Source organism: Peromyscus eremicus, chromosome 4 (genome assembly GCF_949786415.1).
Source record: "Peromyscus eremicus chromosome 4, PerEre_H2_v1, whole genome shotgun sequence".
Lineage (NCBI taxonomy): Eukaryota > Metazoa > Chordata > Mammalia > Rodentia > Cricetidae > Peromyscus > Peromyscus eremicus.
In genome coordinates this window covers 131,624,627-131,648,198 of record NC_081419.1, presented here as the reverse complement: position 1 = coordinate 131,648,198, position 23,572 = coordinate 131,624,627, and the positions used below count along the sequence as shown (strand labels likewise).

The window sequence follows — 23,572 nt, the reverse complement described above, 5'->3', positions numbered from 1 at the left end:
GATTTGGCAAGTTAAATGTGCACATGTTGGACCATGGGGTGCTCCCGTAGGCATGAGATGTAGAGGCAACTGGGGGGAAGGCTGGGATGGGGGATGCAGTACCTCTGTGCCTGGGCTTCCTGGACCTGCACCCTGGGAAAGGGACCTCAAGGAGAGTTGTGTGTGCCTTTGTACCAGTATCTGGGAAGACAGACTCGAAATGAAGCCTGTTCCAAAGACTCCTAGCTCAGCTCCAGACAGATTCAGGATCCGGCAGGATTCGCAGGAGTGATTTTGCAAATCTCGGGGGATTTGGACAGAGCTGGGAGACAGGCCAGGGCATCCACCCCTTGATTCACTGGGCTGGCTTGGGTGGGTTTCCCTTCCTGTGCAGGTCCACACCCAGAATTCTACAGAGAGATGTGTTCACACCATGCATGTGCACACACACATCCCTTTCCCTACACTGAACACAGGCACACAGGCCTTGTGTCCTGCCTGCTCATGTTGAAATATGAACAAACGCCTGTGCACACAGACGGTACAAAGCCAGGCTCCCGAATTTAGACACCAGAAGCATGTGTACACACTGCTCTTGGAGCAGTCTAAAGTACATCCTAAGCCAGGGGTTGTCAGCCTCTTTAGCAAGCCTCTGTGCTGGGTACTCTATGCGTGGGGGACATGCCACTGCCACCAACTGTAACTGTAGACTGTGGCCTCTCACTGCACGGATGGGAACTTGAAGCCCCAGGAGCCTAGGTGACTGACAAAGTCACCCTTCCAGGAAGTGCAAAGTAGAACAGCCAGATTTCTAACCCCACACAGCCACCGTAGTGCCACGGCTATCTGTCAAAAGTCTGGTTTTGATGGAACCATTTGTTCATTTTTAATTTGAGCCTCCCCGACTCTCCAATGAACCTCAGACTCTCAGGTCAAAGATCAGACCTGGGGTGCTCCTCAGAATGGCTGAGAAAGCATTTCCTGAGTGGGTAGGATGGGCACATTTTCCTGTCTTTGTGTGTATCTTGTGATGTGGTGTGAAGGAATGTATGTGTATGTATGTGTGTACATGAGAGGTGTGCGTGATACATCACACGTGTGTGTACAGGTGCCTGCATCGCACACAGAAGCCTGAGGAGGGCCTGGGGTGGCAGTCCTCCTCTGTCACTTTTTACCTATTCCTTAGAGTCAGGGTCTCTCCCTGAACCTGGATCTTGCATTTTATTGGCTAAGCTGGAAGGCATCAAGGCCCAGGGATCCTCCCTTGTCTGTCAGTGCTGGGGTTAAAGGCATGTGTGAGACCACAGCCAGGTTGTTATGTGGGCGCTGGGATCTAGTCTACTCCTCTCTCTTTAAATAGCTAATGCTGTCACCCCCCCCCCACTTCTCTGATCTCACCATTGTGCCCTGAGCACTCTAGCCTTGTTTCAGAATCCCTTAGGGTTCATGTTCCCTCCTGCCCCAGGACCTTTACATGTGCTGTCTCTGCTGGGAAATTCCTCTTTGTCCTGGTATATTCTCTCATGCTCTGCGCCACTCTCGTCAGAGCATGCCACTCAGGCGTGCCTTTGTCATGGCACCCATCTCAGCTGTCTTTTTTGGAGGGACAGTTTGAAGAATGGCTTTCCCAGGAATCTTATAGCAAAGGGGTTCATGGCTATCCACCCCATTCCCCTCAAATACAACTTGGACATATCTCCTTACTAGAGAACATAATATAAGAAAACAAGGTGAGCTTATTTGTACAGTGTTTTTTTAAAAAGTGAACTTACTGTATAGATAAAATGCATTTGAGTGTGAGGTTTTATATCCTAACTGTGACCAGTCAGTATCTGTTACCATATAAAGAAAGGCACTAAAGTTCTCTGTAAGGCAGGTTAGTGAGCTCTGGCTAGAGGGGGCTAGCTGTGCAGTGCCTCATTCAGGACTGCTCTGTCTTGCTGGGAGTAAGGATGACTGAGCCCAGTCTAGGGATTTCTCCTCCGTGTCACCAGGAGGGGGAGAGAATTGAAGGAAGTGTGTGTGTGTGTGTGTGTGTGTGTGTGTGTGTGTGTGTGTGATGTGCGTGTAAATGTTCATGTGCATATACGTGTGTGTATGCAAGTGAGTTTATGTGTGTGTACATGCATATGGAGGCAGAAGCTGATGCTGGATGTCTTTGTCTACCACTCTCTGCTTCCCCCCGCCCCCCGCCTTTTTTTTTTGAGACGGGTCTCTCACTGAACCTGCTTTGGCAAGGCTAGCTCCGTGGATCTCCAGAGGCATTCTCTAGAGGACAGGCCCACACCACCTCACATGGCTTTCTTTCTTTCTTTCTTTCTTTCTTTCTTTCTTTCTTTCTTTCTTTCTTTTTTCATTCAACGTTACTGATTTTTTTCATTTTTATTTATTTATTTATTTTCTATTATCAGCTTGATACAGTACAAATTCTTATCCTAATAGTGAAATGTTTCACTGAGGCTTGCCCAGTGATTGAGTAAAACCAAAACTTATTATAAGCCACAGTCATCCTAGGGTCCCCCTGCTATGTAGCCTCCCTGGTTCTGTGGGTTGTAGTCTGATTGTTCTTTGCTTTATATCTAGTATCCACTTATGAGTGAGTACATACCATGTTTGTCCTTCTGGGTTTGGGTTACCTCACTCAGGATGATGTTTTCTAGTTCCATCCATTTGCCTGCAAATTTCATGTTGTCATTGTTTTTTCTCTGCTGAGTAGTACTCCATTGTGTATATGTACCACATTTTCTTAATCCATTCTTAGGGTTGATGGGCATCTAGGTTGTTTCCAGGTTCTGGCTATTAAAATAGTTCTGCTATGAACATAGTTGAGCATGTATCTTTGTGGTATGATTGAGCAGTCCTTGAGTATATGCCCGAGTGGTATGGCTGGGTCTTGAGGTAGATCGATTCCCAATTTTCTGAGAAAACGCCATACTAATTTCCACAGTGGTTGTATAAGTTTGCATTCCTACCAACAGTGGAGGAGCCTCACATGGCTTTCTACATGGGTGCTGAGGATCTGAAGTCAGCCTCCCAGGTCTTTACTCATTCAGCAAGCACTTGTGTCTGAGCCATCTCCCAGTCCCTGCAGGAAATGGCTTTAAAAATGATTACATTTGTATTTATTTATTGTGTGTGCATGTATATGTATGCATGTGGATGCATGTGGAGGTCACAGGAAAACTTATGGGAGTGGGTTCTCTCCTACTGTGTGGGTTCTGGGGATCAAACTCATCATCAGGCTTGGTGGCAAGTGCCTTGACTTGCTGAGCCATTTTGCTGGCTCTGGAGGAGATTTGGTGTTGTGATTTTTAAAGGTGATTGAACCTCGGGCTTCATGCATGTTAAGCAATGGCCCTATCACTGAGCCACATCTCCAGCTCTCTTTTTACTTATTTTATTGTGAGACAGGATCTCACTGAGTTGCCCGGGCTGGCCTTCAACCTGCAACTCTTTCTTATACTTAGAGAGTAGGTAGGCGGGCCCACGTGGAGTCTATATTTATTGCCGGTAAGCACAGGTGCCATGGAAACCTGGAAAAGAGATGCTTCTCTGGCAGGACTCTGGGTAAAAGCAGGAGCAGAGAGGGTACAGTGTGAGCAGAGAGGGTACAGTGTGAGCAGAGAGGGTACATACAGTGTGAGCAGAGAGGGTACATACAGTGTGAGCAGAGAGGGTACATACAGTGTGAGCAGAGAGGGTACAGTGTGAGCAGAGAGGGTACATACAGTGTGAGCAGAGAGGGTACATACAGTGTGAGCAGAGAGGGTACAGTGTGAGCAGAGAGGGTACATACAGTGTGAGCAGAGAGGATACAGTGTGAGCAGAGAGGGTACAGTGTGAGCAGAGAGGATACAGTGTGAGCAGAGAGGGTGCAGTGTGAGCAGAGAGGATACAGTGTGAGCAGAGAGGGTGCAGTGTGAGCAGAGAGGGTACATACAGTGTGAGCAGAGAGGGTGCAGTGTGAGCAGAGAGGGTGCAGTGTGAGCAGAGAGGATACAGTGTGAGCAGAGAGGGTGCAGTGTGAGCAGAGAGGGTACATACAGTGTGAGCAGAGAGGGTGCAGTGTGAGCAGAGAGGGTGCAGTGTGAGCAGAGAGGATACAGTGTGAGCAGAGAGGGTGCAGTGTGAGCAGAGAGGGTGCAGTGTGAGCAGAGAGGATACAGTGTGAGCAGAGAGGGTGCAGTGTGAGCAGAGAGGGTGCAGTGTGAGCAGAGAGGGTACATACAGTGTGAGCAGAGAGGGTGCAGTGTGAGCAGAGAGGGTACATACAGTGTGAGCAGAGAGGGTGCAGTGTGAGCAGAGAGGGTGCAGTGTGAGCAGAGAGGGTACATACAGTGTGAGCAGAGACAGCAGGTGCCCAGGAGGGGATGCCATAGTCCAAATGAGGCAGCACTTAGAGAAAATTTTTATGGAAATGATTGAAATGGCACAAACACATGATAATAAATAAAGTAAGTTTACTCTGAAAATGGATGGGAAGAAAAATCAAACATTAAATAATGAAGAGTAAATATTAAGCAAATAACAAATCCAGGTACGTCAACCTGGCAAGAAAATCTTGCATATGGGGCAGGTGGATGAGGGGGAGCCCTGGCTAGGCCAGTCTGTTTAGGAAGCAGGGCAGGGAGAATGGGAGCCCTAAGAACTAGACTGACCGACCTGATCCTGAAGCTGTTGTTATTGAGGGCCACAACTGGAGTTCTGTGTACAGTCTACACAGAGCCTCAAGAGATGTTCCTGCTCACTGACTAGAAGGACAGCATGAGCCTCTGTTTATTAACCTGTGAAATGGGGATATGATACCCAGTCCACGGAATATCAGGACAATCACATAAAATGCATGGAATGGACTCAGCATAGGCCACACCTTGAAGGCTTGCTCAGGGCAACTCAGAGGCAGCCCTAGGGACCAACTTTGTCACCTAAGGCTTGAGTGAGAAGTTGTGCCCCAGGACAGAGGCACAGGAGAGAGACAGGGACAAACATGAGGACTAGGGAAGGCTCAGAGAAGCAGAAATGGTTTACTGGACGCCACATGACTGAGCTGGACTTGAATGTAGTTCTTTTGACACCCACTCCCGTCCTGGTTCACTGTATGTGGGCCGTTCCTCCAGTTTTGAAAGTTTGTTTATAAAGAGCTGATCTGGAGTCTGGCTTATAAAGAGCCACTCACTCCAGCCTCCATCCACCCCCACACAGACAAAGAGCGCAAGCAATTTGAGTTGGATGTGAACAGGAACTTCCCAGCAGCCAGGATGCTGACTTTGGGACCTCAGCCTAGACAAGTTCAGGAGGAGAGTCCCAGGAACTGGAGGTCGCAGCCTGACACCTGCTGGGCAGCAGCTGGCCCACAGCTGTGCTTGCTTTGGCCAACCTTCAAAACACTGGGAGGTTCACTGAATTCTCAGAAGATCAGGCAAGGCGGGGCCTCCATGACACTGCACTCCGTGTCCCAGGCCTGTTGCTCCCCTGAGGTGGATGGTTGGGGGTCCTCAGCGAGGTCTGTGGGTGTGCTTTCTCACATTCATCTGCTTCTGTTCTTCGTATCACCGGCAGGAGCAGGGACATGGGATGAGGCCGGGCGTTTGAAACAATTGACAATTAGTTCACTTAGAAACCACATCCTAACCCCACATCTTCCGGAACAAAATTATATGGAGAATTCTAGAACAGCCCTAGAATAGATATGCCCAGTGCTTTTTTAACAAACATAATACTTTCATTAATTCTTTGAGAATTTCATGCAAGTGTACAATGTATTTTGATCATATATATTCACCTTCACTTTCCCCCAGCTCTCCCCAGACCCACCCTCCACTTCCCATTCTCTCCCAACTCTGTAGCCTGTTTTTGTTTTTGTTTATTTATAACTCATGGAGTCCCATTTGTGCTGCTCATACACTCACGGGTGTGGGGCCGTTCACTGGATATTGGTCCCTCTACCGGGGCTGCCTCCTCACAGAAAATGGACTCTAGCTCCTGCAGAAGCCATCAGCTGTCAACTCAGCTTCCCCTCAGCAGGGGGAGGGAAGGCTCATGGGCCTCTCCCCCCCCATGCCGGAATGTTGATTGGCTTGATCTTGTGTAGTTCTCATGCAGGCAGCCATGGCTGCTGCGCATTCATGAGTACAGTGGTCCTGTCGTGTCCAGGAGACACTGTCCTCCCCAGCGGCTCTGAGGATGCGCCTCTGGAACTTGTCTAGGCTAAGACTCTAAAGGTCAGCTCGGACCTCTGGCTCTTAAAATCTTTCTGCCTCATCTCCCATGATGGTCCGAGCCTTGGGGGAGGAGGTGTGATGTAGACGTCCATTTGTGGCCAAGAACACCACACTTGTCCTGTGCACTTTAAGCAATTGTGAATTTCTGCCTTAACCGTAGTCAATGCATGAAGAAAATTCCTGAGGAGGTCCCAGCACTCGGGCGCCTCCCTTTTACAGGTGGAGAAACTGTGGCCAAAGTCACCTGGCATGACGTAGTCAGTGTCTCACCTTTCTTCGCTTTTTCCTTCTTCTCCATTTGTGGTGGGGGATGGAACCCAGGCCTGTCCACAGTAGGCAAGTGCTCTCCACCCCCAAGCTGCAGCTCAGCCATCCCACAGAGCAGAGGGAAGCTGAGGCAGCTCTAGGACCCTGCCCACACCAGCCCTTCTTCCTACTCCTCTCCCTGCCCAGGAGGAGGAAGAGGAGGAGGAGGAAAGAGAAGGAGGGGGAGGAGGAGGGGGGAAGAGGAGGAGGAGGGGGAGGAGGAAGAGGAGGGAGGGGAGGAGAAGGGGGAGGAAGCAGCCCCGCCAAATGTGACTAGAATCTTGGCCCTGTGGAGTCAGTGGAAAGATCTGGACCTTTAAGGCAGTCCAGCCCACATCTCAGAAGGCCCAGCTAACAACATCTGGCGAGACCATTTAAAAAAGGAGCCAGCCTTAAAAGCACACGATCACACTTTTATGTTTTCCCCCTGGTTATAAAAGCTACACTCACTGTTTCCAGAATGTTTGGAAAATGTGGCAAGCTCAGAAGAAAATTAAAAAGCCGCCTCGTGAGGCCCCTGCCCCTCACTGCCCTCAGGGTAACTTTTTCTAATGCCCTCTTGGGCTCTGTCTGGACCTACTCATTCTGTGGACTATACAGTACGGAAAATTTTCTTTAAAGACATTTGCAATAGAAGCTTAGTTTTAGAAGGGGAGCAGTTGGCTAGGAGACAGCCTCATTGTGGGGGTAACAGAACTCTTGTATATTGAGCTGGGTAAAGGTTTCAAAGGATCAGGATATAGGTAAGAATATATTCATCTGTGTAATTCGTGTTTGCTGATTTTTCTTGATAGAATTCCCATTTAGGTTGCCAATGGCTCACTGTAAAGATGCTCAGATAGATGTGTACAGCCCAGACCAGTGGTGCCTACCTGGAATCTCTGCACTTAAGAGGCAGAGGTAGGAATTGGAGGCCAGCCTGGGCTACATAATGAGTTTGAGGTTAGCCTTAGCTTCTGGTGAGAACCTATTTCAAAAGACCAAGGGCTGGAGGCACAACTCAGTGGTGAAGGTCAGGGGCTGCAGTTGTAACTCTCGCTACACACACACACACACACACACACACACACACACACACACACAAAAACCTTGGGTTCCAGTCCAGCTCTTCAAAAAGAAAATTAGGGCTCCTTCTCATATGTCCATCCCTGGCTGGTGTACTGGGCTCTTTCTCTGGCCTTGTTGCAAAGGGAGCTGGTCCTGCCTCCTTCCTTTTAAGCACCCACCTACGCCTGGCCCCTGTGAGGAGCCACGGGCTGCTGGCTGGGCTGCCTTACTGGGAAGGAATGGAAACGCGTCTATCAAGTTTCACGGCCATCATTTAGAGTCTGGCAGCAGACCTTGGACTCCTGTGGTCCAGGGCTGGGCTGCTCAGTTCATTTGTGATGGCAAGGGGCCAGCCTTCCTCCTTGCAGCCTCTGGGGCCTTTCCACCACGTTCTTCCTGAATTCTTGGACAGTTCTGAGTCCCAGGAGTCAAACCTCTGATAGCGAGTGATCCACCAAGAGTGCAGCCTGTCCACTGTCGAAATTTTCCACTGTCCTGCCACTTCTGAAGGTGGCTAAAATGCATGGCAAGTTGAGGCACCCTGTGTAAGCCAAGATTGGCTCAGTGGGCAAGCCTTGACTTCCTTCTTGTGGTTTCTTTAGGCACCACTAGAATCCAGGACAGACCACCCTGAAAGGAATAGATCCCAGACTAAACAGGCAGCCAGAGGTGGGGAAAGTGAGCCGTCTTCACTGCCTCGGGTCTGGGTTGGATTCCCACACTGTCTTTCTCTTTCTCCCTAAATCCCTGGGCAAGGTTGGCTCTGACTCTTTACCAGCAAGATGGAGAGCCCAGGCTTAGCAGTAGCATCATTGTATGTGACACTGAGCAAGAGACTGTGAGTGTAGGGTCTCTCTCTCTCTCTCTCCCTCCCCCTCTTTTGAAACAGGAACATAATTATATACCTGTGGTGGTTTGAATAAGTATGGCCCCCAGAGACTCATGTGTTTGAAATGTTTGGTCCATAGGGAGTGGCACTATTAGGAGGTGTGGCCTTGTTGGAGTAGGTGTGGCCTTGTTGGAGTAGGTGTGGCCTTGTTGGAGGAAGTGTCACTATAGAGGCGGGCTTTGAGGTCTTATATATGCTTAAGCCACACCCAGTGTGGCAGTCTCTCCCTCTTGCTTGTGGATCAAGATGTAGAACTCTCAGCTACTACTCCAGCATCGTGTCTGCCTACATTACCACTATGTCCCACCATGATGACAATAGACTAAAACCTCTGAACGGTAAGCCAGCCCCAGTTAAATGTTTTCCTCTATAAGAGTTGCCGTGGTCATGGTGTCTCTTCACAGCAATAGAAACCCTAACTAAGACAGTGCCTTTCTGCAGAATGGGTGTATGTGAAAACAAGCAAACAAACACAACAGTTTTCATAGTACAGATGCTGAATATCATGAGAAATTACATTTCCAAAAACGAAGCAAACAGCACAGCTAGCAAATGAGGCCCAGAGAGAGTAAGACCCTAGTCAAGGCCACGAAAGGAGGCAGAAGCCAGGTGTGCTGCTGCCCAGCATGGACAGGGTGGAGTGGGGCACGTGGCATGAAGGGATGCAGGCCCAGCAGGCTGTATCGGATGGCATTTGTGATCTCTTTCTCTCACTGTCCCCAGGTTGCTGAGTGTCTTAGCCACTTTTCTATTGCTGTAAAGACACCCCGATGAAGGCAGCTTATAGAAGAAAGGGTTTATCTGAGACTTACATTTCCAGAGATTAGAGTCGATGACCCTCATGGCGGGGAGCAAGGCATCAGGCAGGAAAGCTCGGTGCTGGGCCAGCAGCTGAGAGTTTGCATCTTATCTACAAATACAAGACAGGGAGTCCTAACTGGGAATGGCTTTAGCTGTGGAAACCTCAAATTCCATCCCCATTGACACACCTCCTCCAACAAGACCACACCTCCTAATCCTTCCCAAACAGTTCCACCAACTGGGGACCAAGTGTTCCAATAGATGAGCCTGTGGGACCACTCTCATTCAGACTATGGCAGTGGGAACAGGGGTTGGCTGGTGGGTGAGGTTGGAGTCACTAGCAAGGCCAGCAGTAAACCTGCTCTACCACACCAGGGATCCCTCCACCAGCTCTAGGGAGTGACCTTCCCATTCCCACAGCTCAGCAGCATGCCATCTGACCCACTCTCTTTCAGAGTGCATCTGTAGGCATGAATTCTTTCACTCATTCACTTATTCTGCCAACATAGGGGGTGGCCTGCTCTGGGTAGACTACAGATGTGAAAGACCGCGGCCTCTGTCTCATGCCCTTGGCTTTGGAATCTGGTGGAGTGCAAGCCATGCCTTCTCCCCTACCCCAGAGTCCCCGCTTTATTGCCTTCCATTCCTCTTTGCCTGTATTTGTAGACCGTGGAGATTTGGATGCGGGCACCTTGGGGGGCTGTCCTTCCTGCCCCACTTACCCTTTGGGGGACAGAAGTCAGTGTGGGAACTTCTCTGATAAGGTGCCAGAGGAGGGGACATCTGACCTCACTGGATGGAGGCAGGTGTGAAGTCATAGAGTACCTTCCAGAACAGGCAAGGGCTGGCCTGAGACGTGAGGTTAAAGAAAGGAGCTGCCAGATGAGGTGGGAGAGAAAGAGGCAGACAGGTGTTCGGGAGGAAGGGACAACACTGGCAAAGGTTGGAGGTGAGATTCACCTTGCCATGGGAGAGACAGCGGCAGCGGGGCTGAGGGAGGCTGGCATCAAGCCCAGCAGTTAGACCTAGGCTGCTGCTGCCTCCTGAGGCAATGGGAGCTCTTGAGGGAAGGTGGGCAGGGGCGTGACACCTCAGAGTAAGGCCGCCCTGGGGTCCTGGTGGAAGATGGCTGGAGTTCCGAAGACCAAAGGCTGCTGAGGCAGAGAAGCCACTGCATGAAATTGGTGGTAGAGCTAGGCAGGGGAGGAGTCATAGGTGGGTGAGCTGGAGAGGGAGAAGTCCCATTGAATGGGACATGGCTGAGGGATGATGGGGGCAGGGCATCAGGAAGGCAGCTTCGGAAGGCATGCCACCACGGGGCCTGGCTGGGCTGTGGGGCTATCACTGGGCAGAGGCAGGGAGGTACAGGCTTGAGAAGTTCCTGAGTTAGGCTGAAGTGAAGTGAGAGACTGGCCCTGACCGTTGGAATCAGCAAGGTCTCACGCACAGGGGTCCTGAAGGTCCCAGGAGTGGTCACTGTTCCTGCTCTCTGTTCTCCCTCTGTAACTAACTGTTCTCCCTCCCTGTTGTCCTGAGCAGGACTCTTCAGCCCTGGACATGGCCATCCAGCACGCCCTGGCAGGGCTCTACCCACCTTTTGAAGCCACTGCCCCTACTGTCCTGGGTCAAGTGTTCAGGCTGCTGGACTCTGACTTCCGGGGAGATGGGCTGAGCTTCCTCCTGGATTTCCTCATCCCTGCCAAGCGCCTGTGTGAGCAAGTGCGAGAAGCAGCCTGCGTAAGTTGGGGACACCGTGTGGCTGCCATAACAAGCTCTCCCAGAAGGCCAGAGGGCTGGAATTGAGGAGCGAGGGAGGTGGGCACGGTGTGTCTCCCCAACAAGAAATATGGTGGCTGAGGGGAGGAGGGTTCCCAAGAACCACTGCTCATCCAAAGGGAACCGCCACCTGCCAGTAGAGAAAGGGGGTTACTTGACTCATGGCCCTCGGACACTAGGGGCCAACGACATTTACATTCCACCACCTGGGAGGAAATCCAGATGTCCAAGAACCTCCCCTGACCCTGGGGGACCTGCCTGGGTGCTAGGAACCTTAAGTGGTACCATCTGGCCCTGGCCCTGGTGGGGCCGCTTCCACAGAGGCAACAGAGAATGTTCCAGAGCCCTCCTAAAGGCAGTCCTACTTTTATCCCTGGAAACCTCCTGAGATTTCAGGGAGGTGACTCCTGGGTCGAGGTGGAGAGACAGTGTTTTAGGCCATAGCAGAAAACGACCTACTTCCCACTCAAGCCGAGAGTTTACCTCACTCAACCCACTCGAGGACACATGGGGCTTCCTGCCTTGGCCTCTCCCAGTTAGCCAGCCTCCACAGCAGCTCTCAGGAAGGATCTTGATTGGCCAGACTATGGTCATGTGTCCATGGCTGGACCAATCACTGTTGACCAGAGGAATGGGGTATTAAGATGGACACTCCCCACCCCACCCCACCCCTGCACGCTCTCGAAGGAGACTGTTGTTTTAGGAAAATAGTGGTGAGATCACCAAGAAATCAAAGTTCTGATTCCTCTGCCCTCCTCCCTCAGAGATTTGACAGTGTCCTTGAGCTATGGTTAGTTACCCTGAGCCCACTGCCACCCAGCATCAAGAGCCACACAGGCAAGCTTAGGACCCACAGCACCTGGTGGAAAACCCCCATGGCAAATGCTCCTGAACAGGAATAGAATGCAGTGTCTCCCAGAAGTCTTTGCTGGTCGCCCGGCCATGACCCCCTGACCTTTCATGAAGATCCTCCTCCCCACCTCTTTTTTCCTCTCCCTGACAAGCCACACAACTGTCACTTTTTGGCTATTCAAAACACATTTTCAGGGCTGGAAATGTAGCCCAGTTGGTAGAATGCTTGCTTGACATACACAAAACTCTGGGTTTGGATCCATTCACATAAATGGCATGATGATGCTTGCCTGTGATACCAGCCCTCAGCAGGTAGAAGCAGGATGATCAGATGTTCAAGGTCATCCTCAGCTACATGGTGAGATCTAAGCCGGCCTGGGCTACATGAGACCCTGTCTTAAAAGAAAAGGAAAAAAGAAAAAAGGTCAAAACCACTTGCCCTGTTCCCTCCTTTCTCCATGGCAAATTCACAGCCTTTAATTTTAAATACAGGCACATTTGATTTGGCTGTCATGGATTAATTCATGTCACCTCAGAATGGACAGGAGCAAAGAGGGATTCACAGCAGGTCCTTTGAGGTCAGGTTCTCTGTTTCAAATCAAGACTCTATCATTGGGAACATGGGGAATCCATGTTCCCTCTTTGGGACTTGGCGTCCCCACCCCAACTGCCGTGGGGAAGAGAAAGACACTACAGTGTCAGAATGTAAAATGATGGTGGCCTTTTTAAGTTCGTCTGCCAAGACAGTGGCAGGGTCAAGTCTCCTGACCTCCCATTCAAAACTGTTTCTGTTATTTTAGCTGTTCGGCTTGGGGCTGGGACGATGACTCAGTTGTTAAAGGCTCTTGCCACACAAGCCTGGTGACTCCAGTTCAATGCCTGGAACCCACGTAAAGGAAAGGAGAGAACCCAGGTCACTAAATTATTCCCTGACCTCCATATGGACGCTCCCCGATATGCACACACATCCACACAAACTCTTTCAAAGGGCAGGTATTTTCGAAAGGGAGTGAATTCACATTCTCTGGACACTCCCCAGGCATCACGTTGACTTCTCTGCATCCATACTCAATCTATCTCACGCCAGCCTGGAATACTGCTGTGTTTTACTTAACTCCAATTTGCAGATAAAGAAATCAGATCTCACGGGGTGGTGGTGGTGGCGGCGCACGCCTTTAATCCCAGCACTCGGGAGGCAGAGCCAGGTGGATCTCCATGAGTTTGAGGCCAGCCTGGTCTATAAGAGCGAGATCCAGGACAAGCATCAAAACTACACAGAGAAACCTTGTCTCGAAAAAGAAAGAAAGAAAGAGAGAGAGAGAGAGAGAGAGAGAGAGAGAGAGAGAGAGAGAAAGAAATCAGATCTCAGAGCAGCTCAGAATGACAACCCACTTAGACATCCGATCCATGACTTCTGGCTTTAAAGGGAAGGGTTGCTAAGGCTCCAGCTGGGTTGGGAGAAGTTATGGGTAGATGGGGAGGAGAGGGTCATGAGCCAAGTAGGGTTGCCGTGGAAAGTACTTGCCGATTAACTAATGTACCTGGACCACCAGCCTTCCCATCAGCCCAGGAGGCTAGCAAACATCTTCAAGGCCAACGCCAAGGGTAGATAGGAGCAAGTGACCCCATGTACCCTGACAGCAAAGGCCTCTTCAGTGCCTGGTTCTGGGCATCTCTCTTGTCTTTGCCTATTCCCTGGCTGTTCAAGGTCCCATGTGGGAGAGGGAAGGAAGTTGACCAAACCCCAGGTGCCGTGGAGCCTGTCTCTCTGATGCACCCCCCCCCCCTCTCTGCAGGCCCTCTACACCCACTGCCTCTTCCTGCATGAGGGCTGGCCGCTGTGTCTGCGGGACGAGGTCGTGGTCCACCTGGCGCCACTCAACCCGCTCCTGCTGCGTCAGGGCGACTTCTACCTTCAAGTGGAGTCCTGGGAGGAGCAGTCTGTCCACATGACACTCAAGTGTCTCTCCTCAGACCTCCGCAAGGTGGACAAGAAGCCTATTCCTGAGACTTCCTATTCTCTGATTTTCACCCCAGAATGGCTGGAAGCCATCAACAGTGACTTTGAGGGAAGCCCCTTACACAACTGTCTTGTGGCTTCAGAAAATGGGATCACGCCTGTGCCTTGGACCAGGATAACCAGCCCAGAGTTTATAGATGACAGACCCCCAGTAGTGAACATCCCTTCCTCAGATGGGGACACTTGTCCTCTAGAGGTGCTCCATCTGAGCAGTCCCCAGGAGCCAAGCCAGGCCAGCTCCTTGGGCAGCGTGGGGTCTGTGGCCCAGAGTTGGGCTAAGGATAAAGGGAAATTGTCTAGAGACAAATATCCTGGGCTCATCAAGGTTGAGCCAGCAAGGCCAGGGCAGATGGCCTTCAGGATGGACAGTGAGACCAACCAGGGCCTGGAGGGGGACTATGTGGCTCTCCTGGGCTTTCTCCAAGAGTGTAGAAGGGGGTCTCCAGACAGGGAGGTAGTTACACTCGGTGCGGACACTCAAGGATCACAGGAGGAGACATCTGGAACTAAGGGAGCACCTCTGCTTGGAAGGATCCTACCTCTCCCAGGGCCAGATGAGGGACATCCCGTAGGAAGACCGGCCTGTGTGAAGCCAACAGACTCTGGAGAGAAGCCCTGCAGTGGGGGCTCAAGAAGAAAGGCCAGGCACAAAGCATCTGACCACATTGCAGAGAGACAGCCCCAGCAGCCCCACGTTGGTGTCCTGGAGAAGCCGCTGGACTGTACCTCTGGCCTGGTGGAAGACACTGAAGAGGAGCCAGCAGCCTCTAAGATGCAAACGCCTTTGGGAATGCCAGCAGCCATGGTCCAGCTCAGGCCTGGGCCAAGACAAACACCCTCTCCTCTCTTGTCCTCAGCTGCCCCTGTAGCCCTAGCCTCCGAGACAAAGACAGAGGAGACCACACCAGGATATGGCAGACCTTCCAAGCCTGAGGCCTTTCTCAGTAGGAACATCTCCACCTGTGGGTCCCCGGCTCCTGGGCTCCAGTTCTCCTTCTTGAAAGGACAGAGGGCGCCCCTGATGTCCCCCGAGAAGGCCCTACTCCAGCATGTTGAGAAGGCCCTGAGCCCCCTCAACTCTCTGCAGCCTTGCGGAGCCAAGGCCCCAGGGAAAGGTAAGAGCACACACTCATCAGGGCAAGAACCAGGCTTCCCTGGTGCAGGAGGCTGTGAGAGACAGGGGTCACAAGGCTGTCCCAGTCTCAGGAGTATAGAACTGAGAAAGGCTATTCATTAGGTCTGTTTGAGTTCACATTCCAGTTTTACCTTGTTCTGTGTGACCTTGGCCAGACACTTAACCTCTCTGAGTTCAAACCTCCTTCTCTACTTGGAGGTGGGGAGGCTCTTTTACGACACAGAGTTGCTCTGATGGTTCAAAGGCATACCAGAAGGAAGGGACTTGGCATCACTGGCAGAGAGTAGATCATGCTATAAGCCGTATTATCGTTTGGGTGGAAGGCAAAACACTGTCCCTCGGAAAGTCTGTCTCCTGTAATGACAGCCCTGCTTTGTTCTTCCCCAGATGGGACAGCTCTCCCCAGAACATCTGGCTCAGCCCCACCGTCTGGGGAGCCGCCTGGCTTCCGGGAAGATTCTGCAGGTCCCCCAGGAGGAAGACTTAGCCTGGAGGAGTGTTCCAGGCCTGAGCTCAGGATTGGGACTCTGGGAATCAAGCTTCTCCACTCCAGGATAGCCTGCCTGCCAGGTTCTGGGATTCAGGGGGAGTGGAGGGAGCAGAGCATTCTCAGGTGCTGGGGGGTGAAGAGGGGTAAGGTCTGGGAGGCTGCAAAATTTCCAACAAAAGGCTTGGATTAGAGGCAAGCCATTTCTAGGTATCCATCAATCCATCTGTCCACCTGTCCATCCACCCAACCATCTACCCATCCATTTATCCAGACTTCCATGAGGAAGCCGAGGTGTGTTCCCGGCTCCCTAGAACCTGAACTTGAGACAAAGGTTCTTGGAATGGCCCCCATGAGAATGGGACCGAGCAAAACAAGGCAGGCAGAGGAAGGGACGAGCAAGGTGATGACAGACCCAAGGAGGCTCCAAGATGTGGGTCATACCAGCTGGCTGGCTAAGGTGCAGGGTCAGTATTTAACTTCTGGGTCTGTTAGACATTAACTGCAGGCCGACTCTGGGTATATCAATCATTAACCGCAGGCTGATCCTGGAATGGGATGCAGGGCGAGCTAATAAGCTAATATAGCTAAGGGCAGTTCTTCAGGGAAGGAAGCATCTATGAGCCTCTATTAATAGTTCTTCCGGCCTCTGGTGAACAAGCAAGTACTCCGCCCACTAAGGGGCTTTGGACCAGGTATTGACAGCTTCCAAGCCTCGGGTGTTTTATTCCCGATTTGTAGCTGTTTGATCACTGTTTCCCCGAGCCCTAGACTCAGCACTGTGGATTTGTTAGGAAACGAGTCTATGTGGCCCCAGCGCCCACACACGTTTTATTCTAGTGTTAGAGAAACTACAACAGGCCATTGCAATCCAACATAAAGAAAATGTCTAGGAACTGGGAAAATAAATGGTGCTCCTGGCCCAGGCTTCTAGCAGGAGAGGCCAGGAAAGCTTAGGAGCTAGCCATGTGAATTCTGGGAAGAGCTCTTCAGAAACTGGGAACAGCACACGTAAAAGTCAGGAGTACGAAGGACCCCTGTGCCTTTGGGGACTAACTGTCCTGCCACCTTGCTACTCCTGGACGTCCACCTTTCCCTGTCCCCGTCTCCCTGCAGATTCCAGAGGAGCCATCTGCAGGTGTCCCAGTCATCTGCTGAAGCTGTATTGAATTTTTCAGAGGCTATAGGAGCCTCCTGCACGCCTCCTGCCCCGGCCATTCCTATTTCCACGTGACATTGGTCACCCAGCATGCCCATAGCAGAAGGGTTTTCTGGGGCTAGAGATGGTATTTCTTGTACCACCCACCAGGCAAGGGCAGTGTTTGGGGCTCAGGGATCTCTTTGGTCCAGTGAAAAACAAATCAGGCTGGACAATGATGCTTCCTGTGTGGGGTGCTGCCTGTTGCCCTGTTCCTGATCCAGGCAGTGTTTAGTGGGCAGAGCCAAGCTCTGGCCACACAGTTGCCGTGTCCCAGGGGACCCAGCATCTGACCCTTTGGCTACTCGAACTTGGGCCCAGGGACTGACTCCATCTGTACTGCTTGGGAGCCAGGGAGAGGAGGTAAGCTGGGCCACTGGGTCCACCTGCACTCTGCAAGCTCCCAGACTTACAGGGGTTGGACTGCATTGTTCTAACCTCCACGCTCTGATGCTGTCCTGAGCCAGTCCCAGGAGGCAGTGGAGTTGTCGGGACAACTTCCTGCAGGACCCCGGGCTGGGGAATGTGGAAGTGGTGCATTGGCCAGACCAAGGACCAGAGAGGATCTCAAGAGCTGGAGACAGGAGGGTGGGTTCGCACCAGACAGGCAGAGCTGGGGGAAGGAAGGCCCTGCCAGCTAGACTGACTTCCTGGGCCATGAGTCCCCAGGGACAGTGAGACACACAGCCCCCATTCCCCTAGAAGAGGAAATGGCCTGTCAGCAATACACAACTGGAGAAGAAATCACAGGATCAGCCTGCTGTGGTCTGTGTGAGATGTGACAGAGATGGTGCCCAGTCACCACAGATGCATTTACTGGTCCTGGCTGAGTGCTGAGCACTTTCAGGAATTAACTCAGTTAATCCCCAAAGAAACCTCATCTGCCCAGAACTGAATTTGCCTTGTCAGATAGATGAAATTATTAAAGCTCAGAGACGCACAGACTTACCCAGGGACACACAGCAAGTCAGGATGTGAACTAGTCTCTGTGACCACAGAGCTCATTGCACTAGCTTTGCTTCCTGGGGTCCATGCACTGTAGTGGGGTGCGGGCCCTACCCAGAGACAGCCCCAAGGCCAGTGAACTGACTCTGTGCTGAAGAAGAACTCAGGGAGACTTTTCTCAGGAAGTGGCATTGAAGCTGGGCCTTTGGAGGATGAAGAGGAGTTTGGAGGTCACAGAAGGAAGAGGAGAAAGGACATTCCAGGCAGAAAGATCAGTGCAGGCAAAGGCCTGGAGAGCCACAGAGGAGGCTCCCATGGAGGGTCCCCCAGAATTGCCATTACTCATGTGTCTTCTCTCCTTCAGGTGGTAGAGACCGGCTGGGGCGGCCTCTGCTTCTGGTGTCGACCACGCAGGAGGCCTGGGAGGCACCCTGGTGTACTGCCTTGGAGGTCACGGAGTTGCTGTCCTACTTATGCGGTGTTCCTAGGTGAGGGGACACTGTCGTACTTTACCCCTTAGCCAAGTGTGTAGTGGGGAGGCTGCAGGTCCTTCCGTCCACATGTGTTCACACGGCCAGCCACGGGCTAGGAGTTGGGTGGCCGATGGGCTCTGTCCCTTCAGCGGGGCCCTCCCAGGCTGGTGGGGGAGGGAAGGTGTGCAGTGCGAACTCACAGCTGTGACCTGGCGGTGCGCTGGAGTCGAAGAACAACTGGATGAGCTGTTGAAGCAGTTCACTCGGCTCATCCCCAGCGCTTCACACTCCGCAGGCCTGAGAATCTGCATTCCTAGTCAGGTTCCTGGTGACACTGATGTGTCAGAGGCTGGAGCGGAGGCTAATCTTTGAGAAGCATTGTTGTGGTGCAAAGAAGGTGAGAGGGTTGATTTCAGCCAGGAAGCCGGGGAAGGCTTCTCTGGGGAGGTGGCATCTTAGATATAAATGTCATCGAGTAAATAAAAAGACAGGGCAAACAAATGAGTGAGTGAATGAATGAGAGAATTAAAGAACCAGGGTTTGGGCCGGGCGGTGGTGGCTCACGCCTTTAATCCCAGCACTCGGGAGGCAGAGCCAGACGGATTTCTGTGAGTTCGAGGCCAGCCTGGGCTACCAAGTGAGTTCCAGGAAAGGCGCAAAGCTACACAGAGAAACCCTGTCTCGAAAAAACCAAAAAAAAAAAAAAAAAAAAAAAAAAAAAAAAAAAAAAAAAAAAAAAAAAAAAAGAACCAGGGTTTGGGACCATAGCTCAGTCAGCAAAGTATTTGCCTTGTAAGCAAGGTTACCCGAGCTCTAACTCCAGAACCCACGTACAAAACGGCATGCGTGTGTAGTGGGGCATGTTTGAAGATATAGACAGGCCAACCTAGCCTTGCCTAACTGACATATTCCAGCCAATGAGAGACCCTGTTTCAACAAAAAAGATAGAGCGCTCCTGAGGATGGTACTCGAGGTTGTCCCCTGGCCTCAGTACTCCTCTGTGTAATTATCTGCACACAAGCACACACATAAACTCATGAGAACAAGCCCAGGTGGTGCACGGTCCAGGCAGACTCCAGCCCCCAGTCTCCCCCACTCCTAGCCCCTCAGCCCACCGTTCAGACTTAATGGTTGGGGAGAAGCCCATCTGCTTCTGAGACACAGGCTCCCATGAGAACATGCAGAGGTGGCATTTCCCTGCCCTGTAGGTTACAGAACCCCAGCCAACTGGAGGTGCGGCATCTGGGGGAGGTTAGGGAGCCGTGAAGTTCCTTGGAATCTTCTTTGCCACCCCTCCCCAGAGCCCCCTGTCCCCTGCAGGCCACCGGACACCAGATTTTCTGGAAAATGGCCGCCTGTGTCTCTGAGAAGTGGCCCGGTGGTAGACAGAACCCTGGAATATCTCCCCACCCACTGTGATCTGTGACCTTGTGGCAGTGATTTGTCTACTCTGTGACTCACCCTGTCCCCTCAAATGACCAGGGGGCCCAGGTAGTGTCACAAGCACCTGGAATGAGGGGAATATACGATGTCAACTTCTCTCACAGTCTACTGCCTGGCTGCTCTGTGTCAATTTCCCTGCCTAAGGTAGTCATAGAAAGTGTTCATACACCTCTTGCTTTGGGCAGGCAGTGGGCATGCGACACAGATGAGCCCATCTGTTCTCACAGAACCTTGTCAAGTGACAAGGGACACAAAACAACGTGGGGCCACGTGGGCTGTGCTTGTGAATTGGTGAAGTAAGGTTTGAAGACAATTGGGGGAGTCTTCCAGACCCCCTTGACCAGCAGACTGGCTGAGGGCACTTACTGCCCACCAGCCCCCCTGGGCCCCACCCTCCAGCCCCCCACTTGCATCCGCTGCCCGGGGTGGGGGGTGGGGATGGGAGAAGACTCCCCTTTGACCTAGGTCTGTAATTAGGCCAGCCTGGGACCTGGGAAGCAGCTACCATCCATCCTGCCCACTCCGGTGATAAGAGCAGGGGACTGTTCCGGATGCAAGTGACTTCAGTTCAAGTTGAGAACAGCCTCTGCTTGTCTGCCTTGAGGCCAGAATTAATTCATTCCCCTGCAACACTGTATGAGTTATAGTAATTATACAAAGTAGGGGATTTCCTTATGGCTCTGTGTCCCTCGATTAGTTAACCTCTCTCAGTCTCCTTTGGCCTGCTCGTCCCCCTCTTCCCAACACCTCCCTCTGTCCTTTGAAGAACTTCTTAAAGCAGAAAACAGATTTTTCCGAAGCCTTTCAGTTAGCGTTTCTCATCTCATTGGGAAAAGATAGGTCACATGACCCCACCTAGCCCAGTCATTGGCCAGGGTGACTAGTCATTGGGTGACTAGTGTGGTCTCCACAGATCAGAAAACCACAGGTGGGGGCTGGTAAATCCCGAACAAACTGGGGGTCCTGCCTACACAAAGAAATAGGCACGGGGCTGTTTCATCTCATCTATTTTTGCTTGGAATTCTGGGAACGGAACCCAGGGAGGCTCACACACAACCTCTGAGCCACATCCCTGCCCACAAAGGGTGGTGAACACAGTCACACAGTGACCACAGTGATGAATCACCTGGGGCCTGAGCTGTGAATGGAAGGCTGTGGGTCCTACAGGAGAAATCATGGGTGCTTCCTGGAGGAGGCATTGGTCTTGTGGAGCGAAGACTCCTGCCAACCTGCTTCCCTCACCTTCCCACCACGTTCTCCTGAGCCCCAGGCTGCCTGGCAGAACCTGATTTCTGTCTTCTACCCACAGGCTGGAGGACAAAGCCAAGGGGCTGCTGGTGGTGATTGATGCCAGGAAAGGGCCCCCGAGTCCTGCTCTGGTCAGCGCCCTGCAGAGCACACAGGTGAGTGCCAGGCAGGAAGCCTTAGTCTAGCTGGTCTTGGGAGTCTCCAGGGGACTGTGGTTGGCATCGTAAAACCTGGGCAGAGACTTCTGGTGGCAACTAAGGAAACCCTGCAAGCAGGCTCCTGGACAAAGGGCGTTGGCTGGCTCAGCATAATAAATCGATTTAAAAGCAGCAGCAGCGGTGAGTGCTGGAGGAGAAGCTGATGAATGGCTCCCTTCAGAATACGCGTTGTGTTAGGCTAGAGGAGTGCAGGGCATGATGGGGCCTTGAGGTGAGAGGTTGAACTTTAGAGAGAACCGGTGCATGATGGGAGAGACAGATCTGGCAGGGACCTTCAAGAGAAGAGGGGCCTCCCTTTAAAACCCAGAGAAGAGCTTCATTAAGAGTGAGGATGAGTCAGGTGGTGCCTTTAATCCCAGCACTCGGGAGGCAGTGGCAGGAGGCTCTCTGTGAGTTCGAGGCCAGCCTGGTCTACAGAGTGAGTTCCAAGACAGCCAGGGCTATACAGAGAAACTCTGTCTTGAAAAACAAAAACAAAACAAAACAAAAACAAAGAACAAAAAACAAAAAAAGAGCGAGAGCGAGAGCGAGAGCGAGAGAGAGAAAGAATGAGGATTAGAGAGAGTGTGTGAAAGAGAGAGATAGAACCAACCACCATGAGGATAGGATGGGTACAGGAGTCTCCTCAGAAAAGCCCCCAGAGCGAATCCCTCTAGCAACCCCAGAAACAAGAGACACATCAGACCTTTATAAGTTTGTGGGGGTAGCCGGAAGTTTACATCACACGATTTATCTCAATAGACTATATGTGACAGAGAGCAAGGAAGAGCGGGACACCACAAAGGAAAATCAAGTCACTGACTGCTTCTTCACTCCCTGTCCCAGAGAGAGCTGCAGGAAGGGGCGGCCTGGTCTCTTTAGTCTGTAGGATCTGGCCTCTTATGAGTGACCACTGTCTTAAAGGGGCAGGCCCATGTTTTAACCGCCAGGAGTTGAATCTAGCTGTGCATGCATACCCATCCAAGGGCTCTATTTCTGTCCAGGCCCTCCTACAAGGGTGCCATTTTTTTCATGGCCTCACTTCCACTGGGTGGCAGTATGGTTCCCAGCAGCTTGAAAGTCACACAGTCATTTGGTTCCTGTAGGACACAGGAGAGACATTCCTGCCAAAGATTCTTGGGCTATCATTAGTGCTGATTGGCTGACATTGACTAAGCCCCATGTTCTGGGGAATACAGGGCTCTGATTGGTTTAGCTTTGGGCCACATAATCCCCCTGACAGAGAAGGCTCTTAACTAGTCAGTATGTGCAGCTGGACAGGTGAAGGCTTGATGTACGCCTGCCTGGCCATCTGACCTCATGTCTTATAGATAAGGAAACTGAGACCTCACAGAAGGCTTGCAGTACAGGTTGGGTTTGCTCTCTTGATGCTAGTGGTTCACTCTAAACATGCCACACAAAGCCTCCACCCAGGGGACCACACCATGCCTATGCATGTCCCTCAGGAAAGAGGGGGAGACGACAAGGGGGAGAGGGGACAAAGCAGCCCTGAATAGGTTCTCTCCTCACAGGCCCTGGCTCCAGCCTCCATCAGCAAAGTGCTCCTCCTGGGAGAGAAGGCATCCATCCTTCAGCTACCTGTACTACCTGTCCAGGTGAGTAGAGGCCTGGGCAGCAGTATTGAGTAAGAGCCGAGCCCTGGAAAAATGAGTTCTGCAGTTGATTGATGATGTCTGCCTTGAACACAGACTTGGAAGTAGCAGTATGTGTGCTGTGTATGTGCCATTCCATAATCAGGGTCTGGTTCAAATGATTGATCAAAGCTTCCAGAGAAGACTCACTGCTCAGAACACCACTCTGGACCTTCCCAGTGAGAGATGTGGTGCCTGGACAGAGATCTAAGCAGGACCTTCCACATCATCTCTGGGGAGAGTCCTCTATGCCTCCTGACTCTCCTTTCATCTGCAGGTGGAGGTACTGACCTCGCTGAAGGCCCTCCGAAACCACGTGGACCCTAGCCAGCTGCCCGAGGCTCTGGAGGGCCCCTTCCCCTACCACCACAGCGAGTGGGTGCAGTTCTTCCAGGTGTCTACTCTCATAGGCTCCAACCCTTCCTTCTCCTCTTCCCTTCACTGCCCTGCCCCATGGGTCCCTCAACCCCATCAAAAACAGGGTTCAAGAACAGACAGTCATTCAACAAACATTTACAATGAAGGTACAGAGTAGCCCCAGTAAGGCCTCAAGCTCTGGGGCCTGCCTTCTGGGTTCCAGTCCAGCTCTGCTCTGTGACTTTGGGTAAGTTACCCACCTTCTTCTCTGAGCCTTGCTTTTCTCATCAGCAAAGTGGGGGATGGGGAGGGCAATGAAACTGCCTTCCTGTGGGATTTTTATGAGGACTGAGTTCATGTTAGTAAAGGCTTTGGCTGTTGTCAACTGAAAGTAAATCGACCGGCATCCTGCTCCGTGGAGCCACGGACGTGTCACACGTGGTGGGTTAGTATGTATCGCCTCCTTCAGGGCAGGGAAGGAAACTGCCCCAGCTCCACCCTGTCCTCTCACAACCCCACAGCGGGTATTCGGTGCCCAGTTTAACT

The 23,572-nt window shown here is 51.8% G+C and overlaps 1 protein-coding gene across 1 annotated transcript in view; it reads left to right on the top strand.

Moving 5' to 3' along the window:
- The window catches only part of Kiaa1755 (KIAA1755 ortholog), a 42,476-nt gene that overhangs the window by 5,630 nt on the left and 13,274 nt on the right, over nucleotides 1-23,572 (top strand). Inside the window, exons 3-9 of the mRNA XM_059258969.1 lie at nucleotides 10,783-10,980; nucleotides 13,668-15,006; nucleotides 15,414-15,596; nucleotides 18,021-18,144; nucleotides 20,882-20,975; nucleotides 22,550-22,633; nucleotides 22,947-23,063. Of these exons, the coding sequence (XP_059114952.1) occupies nucleotides 10,783-10,980; nucleotides 13,668-15,006; nucleotides 15,414-15,596; nucleotides 18,021-18,144; nucleotides 20,882-20,975; nucleotides 22,550-22,633; nucleotides 22,947-23,063 (2,139 nt within the window). The remainder of the gene's footprint in view (nucleotides 1-10,782; nucleotides 10,981-13,667; nucleotides 15,007-15,413; nucleotides 15,597-18,020; nucleotides 18,145-20,881; nucleotides 20,976-22,549; nucleotides 22,634-22,946; nucleotides 23,064-23,572) is intronic.